This window comes from Trachurus japonicus, chromosome 21 (genome assembly GCF_045865225.1).
Source record: "Trachurus japonicus isolate A0001 chromosome 21, Traja_1.0".
In the NCBI taxonomy this organism is placed as follows: domain Eukaryota; kingdom Metazoa; phylum Chordata; class Actinopteri; order Carangiformes; family Carangidae; genus Trachurus; species Trachurus japonicus.
In genome coordinates this window covers 29,845,358-29,856,033 of record NC_140927.1, presented here as the reverse complement: position 1 = coordinate 29,856,033, position 10,676 = coordinate 29,845,358, and the positions used below count along the sequence as shown (strand labels likewise).

At 40.2% G+C, this 10,676-nt stretch overlaps 1 protein-coding gene and 1 long non-coding RNA gene across 2 annotated transcripts in view; one reads left to right on the top strand and one right to left on the bottom strand.

Annotated features, from left to right (window-relative positions):
• Positions 1 to 10,676, top strand: part of LOC146965504 (uncharacterized) — a 518,674-nt gene that overhangs the window by 190,993 nt on the left and 317,005 nt on the right. The gene's annotated exons all lie outside the window — the stretch shown is intronic.
• Positions 3,211 to 9,264, bottom strand: LOC146965514 (uncharacterized). Its single transcript, XM_085766223.1, has 5 exons — positions 9,043 to 9,264; positions 8,657 to 8,780; positions 7,082 to 7,293; positions 4,322 to 4,491; positions 3,211 to 3,306 (listed from the first exon to the last, which is right to left on the bottom strand). Exons 1-5 carry the CDS (start codon positions 9,110 to 9,112, stop codon positions 3,211 to 3,213), a joined length of 672 nt encoding a protein of 223 aa, XP_085622349.1. The 5' UTR covers positions 9,113 to 9,264.

Below are 10,676 nucleotides of genomic sequence, written 5' to 3'. Positions count from 1 at the left end.
CTTTAAACTAGGGATGGGTGAGTACCGATACCAGCCTTATTTCAAAGTACCAGTACTCATAAAGGCTGCCGATACCAGCCGCCGATTCTCAAGGCAAAAAAATTTACATTAACGAAGCGGTCCGTTTATTATGTTGATGTGGCAGGACCTCGATCCACACCAACTGCCTGGGCCTGCATTACAAACACAACATAATATGCAATTTTTTTCTGGTAAGTCATCATGGAAACATGACACTCTGCCAGTAGTGCAGCATTTGGACCACAACGAAAACAAACTTGTGAACACGAACCGTAAAATGAAACAATTTATGATGCGCAGCCTTGGTCTGCGGCAAAATGTGTGAAAACACCCAAAAGTACGTTGAGTCTGAAATACCACATTCTGGCGAAGCATGATACAGAGAGCCCTCACCAAAAGCAGACCACGCTAGATAGTTTGCAACAGAGACACAGAGAACTGTGCAATCAATCCACCTCAGAGGTTATTCTCCACAGTATTTGTCCTTGTTTCGGATTGTCGCAATAATAATAAACATACACTTGTATAAAGCAACTGCCCCAACTGTTCAGCTCTAGGAAGAGTCCTGGTTGACCCAAGCGTCTTCCAGGTAAAAAATGATGTTGTCTTGTGGCCTTGTCCAGATCTGTGTCTTGCTACAGTTCTGTCTCTGAGTTCTTGGGCCAGTTCCTTAAACCTCATGGATCTCACTTTGCTCTGGTTACGCTATGAGCTGTAAGGCCTTATTTAGGCAGCTGTGTGCCTTTGCAGCAACGGGTCTAAATTCCTTGTGTAAATGTAATATTTACATAATTTGCCTTTTTTTATTATTCTGAGTTTGTGCTGTCATTATGGGGTGGTGAGTGTAGATTGAGCAGTTTCTACACTAACCATAAGGTTGGTGGTTCTATCCCCTGCCACCTTGGGCAAGAAACTGGTTATGTCATTGGTGTGTGAATTGGTATAAATGGTTAAATACAACAATGCACAAACTGAGGGGTCACACAGGGTCAGGTTTTCGCTCAGGTCCTACCCCGATTTAATATAATGCTCTGCTTATCCTCATGGAGGGGGTCTTTTATTTTGAAAAAGGAGAGAATTTGTGGTATCATGGAGAAATCAGTGACCTCACTGACAAGTGTCCGAGAGATAGCAATAGCAGACCTTTGCAATGACCAAAGCTGTTGATAAGCCAACAATATCTGCACTATTCTAACAGTTCAGTAACACACACACACTTTCTACCTGGCTGACACAGGCCCATGAGACTGGACTAAGATCAAGGACAAAACAAACTTTGAGTTAATGGCTCTCTCATGACCTGCTCTCATCGAGGATTCACACCTTCTTGTGTTTTAGTCTGATGACTGCAAACTCCAGTCTCAGAGGGATCGCTGCAATCAAAGGTGTTAAGAAAAACGATCACATGATGTAAAGTCACATGGTGCAAACTCTGTGAGGAAGTTGAACATAACATATGATGTAAGCACCTCTGATGATTACCAATAATTACACTAAGTTCCAATGACGTAGTCATAGGATACAGGGATGTGTTTCTAAAATTTAAAAAATTGTCAACAATGAGAAAATGAATAGTTTGAGATCACCTGAATTATTGCTAATAACAGAATGGCCCGGGATTCAAACCTTCTGTGAGGCAACAGTGCTAACCACTGCACCACCGTGCCACCCTCAAAACAAAACAGATACACAAAATGATCATTATGATGATCATTTTCTGTGACAAACAGAACAATCAAGTTTTTAATTTTACCTAAAAACCCGTGAACCAGGGTTGTGTTTCACCATCTATCCTGTAATATCATTACCAAGTTTAAACATGAAGTTCAAATGTAAAACCTGTAATGCAGTTAATGATTTATCAAATCATGTTGCACTTTTAAAACTTAAAAAATAAGAGAGCCAGAAAACTCTTTAGGGCTGAGTAAATGAATTGCAAGGAAACATCAATGCTGCTGTTGTGTAAATAGCAGTTTATTATGTAAACAGGAAGTCTCTGTGCATACACACATACTCATAAAACACATAATATTAACATTCATATCATTTACTATAAAGGGCTCATGGTAACTGAAGTCAGTTTGATATTGTTCAGATACTGTAGGTGTTGAGTCAATAATCTGAAACGGTCAAGATCTTCAAGTCAACAAACAACATGTTTTCATGCACACTGAGAGCCGCTGTCTCCCTCTGCTGGCCGTTGTCAGTATTACACCTGAAATACAGTAGTGAGTACGTCGTAACATGGTAAAGTCATTTCATCATACCTGCCCCACATGTACTGTGTTATTTCAGGTACACATTCATCATATTTACACAATGAGCCTTATACTTAAAATGTTGTAACTTTTTGTTCGGAGAGGAAAGGGTTTGGTTATACTTAATATTTTCTACTGATAAAAAAAAAGATACATGTAGAACAAAACACTAAAATACCAAAGCAACATAAATGAAATAGTTATTTCATGTCATGGTGATTACAATTTCTGCACTACTCTACCCTAAGGCAGCATAAATATGTACAGTATGTACATATTTGCCATCCTCCTTTCTTTCTTCTATTTTTGTCTCATCTGGGGATATTTTACAGCACGTTGTTTCCTTAAATATCAAGGATAGTAGAAGTCTGATTTACCCATCTTAATGCAATAGAAACCCCCTCCACGAGAATCTGGAGGAGGCCCATCCACTGTCTGACCTATTTTTCTCCCATCAGTGGGACAAAAACTGTAAATGCAATATGATTTATACTGTATAAAATAAAGTCCAAGGTTTCATGAAAGTGGTGATGCAGGAAGGAAGGATTGTCCTTTCATGGTGAAGATGTTGTGAAGAGCTTTCCATTGGATTCATTCATTTTTCTTTTTTTCTCTTTTCTCTTCATCCTTATGTTCTCCCTTTCCTGTGTTTTTCCCATTCATGACCTCAGTTTGTAAAGCTGTGAGGCTCCACACTGTGAATTCCTTTAGCTGAATGTTGGGCGTACCAAAACATCCACATTAACAATAAATTGTGTTCATACAGCATGTATCCTATATAATGGATCAAATGTCTTTGTCTCCCCCTGCTGTTGAACTTCAATGGTGCAATGTTTTGGATGAAAAGCTGGAGTTTACAGTAACACTATGATACCATAGGTGTGAAAAGACATCACAAGAAATTTGTGATGTCCACGTTTTCCAGCTGCAGCTACCCGCGGTAAATGTTGTGAGGCGGATGAGCTTTCCTCATTTCTACATAGGTGCTGTTGTCGAGTTCTCTGGTGGCGGCGGTGGTGATGTTGTTCTGAAAGACAGGACCAGAAGAGTCACACATTAGGTTTCTTTTCTTCATCATAGATAATTCATTCATTAATTAAGTAGCAACAAACTCCTGATAATACAATCAAAGCTGTTTTCCTTTTTGTATCTCTGATATGCAGAGAGGGTGAAGGCCAAAAAGCATAACTAGTTGTAGCTACTAGTTAAAGCAGATATCAGTGGCACGGCCGTTTCGGCTAATGCTGTGTTCAAGGCAGGCTTTTGAAACCGTAAGTTACAGCTTCAAGTCACAACTACGACTTGGTAGCGTTCCAGGTAACCCGTAGCTCGTGTTTTTACCGTCCTGTTGTCTGTGAAAGTTCCCTATAACGGCCACTCGTAACTTCCGACCCGTGAACTCGTACCAGATCGAACTGGTATGACTTCACAGGAAGGAAAAACACAAAGTACGAGTTTCCTTGAACGCACCATGAGTTAGCAGCCCCCGCCCTTGTCAGGCATCAATTGGTCCTCGTGCTACGTCACCACATTCACGCGCATCCCTTGGCTGCACACACAGCCCTTCATGCCGTTCTCTCCCCTCATTGGATAACACTTGTATCCCACAAGGAAAATTTTCTCCTCGGGTTACAGCAGAGCAGAGTGACGGAGAGACTCGTGTTTAGGCTGAAATACTTCATGTAAGTGATTGCTGACGGAAAATAGGACTATTTAGGACTTATATTAACAAAAACATTCCACTGATATCTGCTTTAAGGCTGTAGTTGTTTGAAATTAACTATTGACTGAATGACAAAAGAAATGAATTAATAAATGGTCAATTTAGTTTCAAGTGTGACCTTGAAATTAGAAAATAAGGAAGAGACCAATAGCCAAGGGTGAATTATAGAGATGCATTCTAGAGCAGCTATATACAGTAATACATCTATATAACTGGGCAGCAGCTGATAAGTTCCCTCGCATAGTGAGGCCTTATTGTGAAAACACAGCCCTGAAATTAGAAAGAAAGAAAGAAAGAAAGAAAGAAAAAGTAAACATACATTTAGCTTTTGAGTCATCCTGAGTTTGACGTAGCCGCCTGTGATGATACAGCTGTAGAGCGTTGTCAGACCCAACAGACCAATCAGAATCCAGGATGTGTGGGCATGATGCAGAGGAGGAGGTGGATGAGTTGACACACAGTCCTCTGGTTTGGTTTGGTTTATTATTGCTGTTTGGAAAAATACATAGTTAGATTTCCTTTATTTTAACAAAGGGGCACATGTGAGGAGACACTAATCATGATTAGGAAACAGCACAGACAGAAGTCAGTCATGTAAAACAACTACTGTAGCTTTCAAGAAACTGAAAATTGAGATGAGGTTTCATTTTGCATCCCAAACTAGAATCACCTCCTTATGATGTACCTCAGTTCACCCTCGCTACCTGAATGTTTATGCCAAACTTCAGACTTGCACAACAAAAGAAACCACTCTTCCACCTCAGAGCAGCAGCTGAACCTCTTGCACCTTCCAACATATGTGTTACACTCTGACACAACAGGAGGGTGTGGCTGCAGAGCCTCTGACGGATGGTTTTGCTTGGTTTCAGAGGTGAAACAGCCTTGACACTTTCAAACCAGAGAGCCAAGAACTGGGTTGGTTTTATATTTTATGCTCAGGGATGTCCATAAATGATCTACAATGATGGATCTTATTCTAATAGTATAAATAAGTATGTATCACAGAACTCCAATCACAGCTTTTCTTCCCTGATTGGCTTTAGTGGAGGGTTTCAACAAGACATCAATGTCCAATTTGTGCAAAATGTCACCATGAGTGTCTTGTGTTCGTGTCTTCTCAAGTTAGTCAGTTCTCTCAAATGAAGCCATTCAGATGAGGAGGTTTTCAGATCCTTCAGCCCACTGAATTCAGTTTGCAAAGGGTTCTTTAAAGCTGTCTACTCTCACTTTTTCCTCATTCTTTTCTGTTTTTCCACCAACCTTTCTTGACAAAACTAAAACAAACTGTTGTACATTCACAATATATTGCAGTCTCCTTTATTTGTTTGATTAAAATTCAATAAAATGTTCTTTTTTTAAAACTTCCCAAGAAAAGCAAATTGAAGCAGGCTTTTTGATACGGAGCCTCTGCAATGCCAAAATGTTAAATTGTGCCCTATACTGTAAACATCAGCCTCCTCCCCATGCTGTACCACACTGGTACTGGGGTTTTGTTATATAACTTATATAAACTCATATTATTTATTTCTGCACCCCCCGCAACACCCTGTACCCTACTCCTTTAGGTTATCCATTTGGATTACTGGACACAAACTGGGCAAACCAAAGTGTTTTTGATGAGCATTTCCAGGACTTGGGTCCTATTCAGACCTGGTAAAAGACAGTGCAGCATTAAAGGAGACATATTCTGCCCCTTTTCCACAAATTAAAATAGTTCCCAGGTGGCTTAAAGACATATCTGTGACATGCTTCGGTCTAAATACCCCAATTATCAAACATCACAGCTCTTTTCATCCTCTCAAAACAGCCCTTTTCAGAACAGCTGATTTCAGTGTCCCTTTAAATGCAAATGAGCCACTGCTCACCAGGCCACGCCCCCTTTGCCGGTACTCACAGGTAGGGGTGGGATTATGCAGATTCAAAAAGTAATGACATCATTGTATGTCGACTGAGGAAACAGCTTGTAACTTCAACCTCAGGAGCCTGCGAATTAAATTTAGCAATTCTCACATTTTGGGGGCCAGAAGTCAAGTTAAAGCAGAAGTAAGCGGAATGTTAGTGTTAATATAAGTCTTAAATAGTTCTATCTTCCGACAGCAATCACTTATATAGAGTGTTTGGTCCGAAACACGGGTCTGTCAGTCACTCTGCTCTGCTGTAAGCCGAGGAGAAAACTTCTTGTATACTTCCTTGTATCCTACAAGCTTTATCCAATGAGGAGAGAGAACGGCATGAAGGGCTGTGTGCAGCCAATGGATGCGCGTGAATGTGGTGACGTAGGGACGAGGACCAATAGATCCATGACGAGGGCGGGGGCTGCTAACTCCATCGGCTGACAAAAAGTTAGCCAAAACGACCGGATCGCTTACTTCTGCTTTAAACACCTGAATATATGTTAAAGAGCCTTCAAAAAGTGATATTTCCATCATAGGTCCCCTTTAAGCCCAGAACCTCTCGCTGATGCCCAGCTTCTTTCCTGAGGCTGTCAGACTCATGAACAGTACAGACTGAACACACACAATCCGTCTCTGATGCTTCTCTAAGTGCAATAACAAGTATTGTTTTGTTTTTGTCTAAATGGTAGATTGTTTATTTAGATATCTACTTATTCTACTGTATTTTTCTATTAATTATGCTTCTCTGGGCCTTGAGTTCAAATTTACCCGAGTCTTCAGTGATCAAATCACAGTCCTCATCTCTGTTTACTTGCTTTAAAATGTGGACACATATTTTAAAATGTTTTAGAATGTGTGTCCTCATGCATCTCACTTGACCGCTTTTAATCGGCATTCACTTCCTGCTTTATTTGCAAGCAGGTATGTGTTACCTTTTTAGCCAGTCAACAGAAGGATACATGCAAGGTTGTGTTTTAAATAGTTCAATAAAAAGAGCTCCATGGCCCAGAGAAATAATACTGTTCTTTATCCTTCTCATTTTGTTGGTATTTAAGAACATGTAGATATGAATGCTCATTTATAACCATATAGAGAATCAGAAAGGAGGTACGTGTAACATTTGTATGTTGTCAAACATCTTTTGTTGATTAGCATCTATAAATCTTCCAAAGACTGTGACATACCTGCCTGCAGTGTGGTTGGACTTCCTCTCCCAGTCTGATCCAGGTCATTCATTGTCAATGTGAACTCACACTGGTATGTGATGCTCATGGCCTTTGGTCCGATGTTGAGTATGATGAAAATGTATTTTTTGGGATTCTCTTGATCTCTTAGCATGATAATGTTGTGACACTGCTTCTGTCCCTTCTGACACAGGTTCTTCGATGGGGCTCCTCTGAGAGCAGATTCAGAGAAGACATTTAACATACATTCAGTCAGTGCACATATTCACTTCATAGACAAGAGTCAGGTGAAAGGCTGATAACAGGCCAGGAAACAGTCCTATGCATGATTTTCTTATTTACACAACTAAACAAACATCACTTGATCTGTCAGAGAGCTTTTTAGAAGTGTGCATGTTGTTAGATTTCACTGATAGATCACCACAAAGAGGTGTGTGGTCGCTTGTAGCTGCAGGGGAAATTTGATCTCTTTGGCATTTTTTGCTCATGAGCAGAATCCATGTTTGTTTCTTTGATTGTCAGATGGATTACGCAAGAAGAAAAAAAAGTACTGATTATCACTATTCTCGGTAACAGGATGGGACGTGGGTCAGGGATGAACTCATTCAATCTGAATGCAAATCTGGATAAAATAGATCCGATATATTATCACCTAAAACACTTGAAACCTTGAAAAACAGGCTGTTTGTGCAGCAGAGGGTTGACACATACACACAGTTAGAGTTTGTTGTTAGACGATGTCTAGTAGCTGTAGTACCGTACTTTCCAGGCTATAAGCCGCTACTTTTTTCCCCCACCCCAGTATTTATGACGGTTAAGACTAAAACACACACGCCATATCGTATATGTTATGTAACGTTATCTGGTCGCTCCATTTATTGATTTTTTGCCAGCTTCGTTGTAAACAAATGCACATGGGCGAGAGGAGCGTAACCAAAACAGCGGAAAAGCGAGCAGACTTGCACAGTCCCCTACTGTCTTTCTGTGTAAATATCTCATGTTACAACATGAAAACCTTCGGTTTATAACTTATTTAAGCGCGGCCTATATTTCTTTTAAAATTTAGCTGGTGCGGCTTATACTCTATAGTCCGGAAAGTACGGTAATTGTGACACGGACAAAGGGAAAAAGTGCAGTGCCAGAGTGTAGTATAAAAAGTGTTAAAGTCTGTTTTGCCTGCTGCCGTCGTTTCGTTGTTCCAAAGATCTAAAAATATGGCCTTACTGTAAATGGTTATTGTACTATATATTTTGTACTGGTTGTCCTTTACATTTTTAATTTCTGAGGAAATAACTTTTTTTTTTTTTTTTTGATATTATCACAGATAGTAATTGTAAAGTATCAACAGTACTTTTGAGGTTGTACATATTGGTGCAGATGTTTAATCTACAGTATGTTTTAAGAAGTGTCATTCTATTTTTGTAGTAGGCTATGTTAACCTGCGTAAAGGTACAACATTCAGCTTGGGATGGGATATAGGGATATAAAGACAGATAGACACTGTTGCAACCAGAGAAAACACAGAAGAAAAAGTTAAAACATTTACACAAACACAACCAGGCGTAAGATACATACGGTGATATGCCGTTGAGTCGCACATCTTGAACAACAGAACCTTCGCCTGCGGTGTATTCACAGCTGATAGAGGCTATTCCATCCAGGTTTACAGTCCGATTCTGTGGCTGAGTCACGGTAAAACCTGTTAAATGAAAAGGATTCAGCTGCTCTAGAAAACCAACCAGTCGGGCCCTTTTTTTCTTTTTTTTAAACTAAGCAGTGTGTGTGTAAATTGACTTTATCAATAATAAAATAGGATATAAGATATATAAATCTTTACATTGGATAAAATACAAGTAAATAATCAACATTTAATGTGATCATTATAACTGGTTATGTTGTTTATAATTATTAAAAGTTAGTGAATTCCTATAGACAGTAGATGGTGAAACAGAGAGTCCTACCATGACTTTGGTGGAAGATGAAGCTCTGAACTGTGAGGATGGTGATGATGTTAAAGCCGCGAGTTGTCATCTCAGCCTCTCTTCACCCTCTGGCACAGCAGTTTAGAAAAGAAAAACTGGACAGGGAACAAGTACAGTAGAGCAGCAAATGTCAACTAACACTAACCTCCCAATCACAAACAGCTCATTCTGATACTTTAGCTGACGACAGAGGAAATTCTAAGGTTGGGCTTAATGATGAGTCTGTTTCCACAGTGCCAGTCCTCTGTTTTATCATGTCAGTGAAGGTGTTTTTCTGTGTGTGTTGCATGTGGGAGAGACAAGAGTATTTCCTGTTAGCTCTTTGACGTTCAACAACCAATATTTTTCATGTTTCACACCATTCATACCACAAACTCTGCCTGCGCTCTTCATAGCTTGGGGTGTGAGTGATATTTGTGGTGTGAGAATTTCCTCCTGTGGAACATTTTAGAAGTACGGTGCTTTGACTTTCGTGTTCCTCCTCTTATGTACAGTATTCATGTAAATATTTTTAATAAGGTGTTACCCATAAAATCCTATAATTAGAAGCTCATTCATAAAAATCTATGGATTTCCAGCGAGGCCATTAATACCTAGCAACACCAACTTTAAATCCGCTGTTAGCAAGTTGAAACCTGCAACTATTTTGACTCTGAATTAATCATATAGATATTGTCACCATAGCGGTGATGTTGTGTGTAGTGTGTGCCAGCTGATCGATCGGTAGTCCCAACCCAGCACCCTCTCTGTGTTCTGGGACCTCCTAATAGACAAATTAACCACTGGCTCTTTGTGGTTTTTTGTGCTCACGCGATTCGCTCGCTCACATCCTGTGCATCTTCTGGGGACTAAGCCCCCCCATGTCCTTAAAACCTAGTTACGCCCCTCTCATTCAATGTGTGGTTCATTCTGATGCTTCTCTGCTCACCACAGTTTTGACGAGTGGTTACCTCAGTGACCGTAATTCGTTTTTGTTTTTATCAGATCGATGTGACTCTTCTGTTCTTATTATGTATGCTATGAGCTGTCAATCTCCTGGCAATGGTTTCTGCCCACTCACTTTCATGCATTCCCACCCACCAGCTAATTTCTTTTAGATTACACTGAATATGCAGTAGAACAATAGAAATCATTGGAATGATTGTAAATGAAAATGTATAAAAATTATTACAATGTGATTTTTTTTGGGATGTGTGCCAAAAAAACATCTTCCCTTACTGTGCGTTCACACCAAAAGCTTCCAAAGCCTCAAAACGCCGGAAGTCAATTCATTTTCAATGAGAGCCCGGCGACACTGAGCATCCAAAGCATCAACTGGCGTTACCGCGCTTCCAAAGCTTCACCAGACGAGAAGTTGAGCCGTAGTTAACTGTAGGGTAATAAGCTATGACGCGGTTTGGCAGCAACCTGTCAGGGTAGAGATGTCCTTCGGCTGCCTTTTTTTTCTTTTTTTTGTATTTCGGCTCCCCAATGACCAGCGCGATCGAACTTTGACATCAGTCACGTGACGAGCGACCAAAGCGGCTGAAAATATTTGCCGTTTTGGGAGCTGTCTTGTCTGAAGCCCACCCTCGAGCATTTTTGACGCTTTGGAAGCTTTTGGTGTGAACGCA

What these genes read in the sequence shown, in the direction of transcription:
- LOC146965514 (XM_085766223.1), bottom strand. Translation starts at nt 9,112, where the DNA reads ATGACAACTCGCGGCTTTAACATCATCACCATCCTCACAGTTCAGAGC. An exon ending in CGACTCAACGGCATATCACC is followed by an intron (nt 7,294 to 8,656) that starts GTATGTATCTTA and finishes ATCTGCTCTCAG; the next exon opens with AGGAGCCCCATCGAAGAACC. An exon ending in GGATGACTCAAAAGCTAAAT is followed by an intron (nt 3,307 to 4,321) that starts GTATGTTTACTT and finishes CCTGTCTTTCAG; the next exon opens with AACAACATCACCACCGCCGC.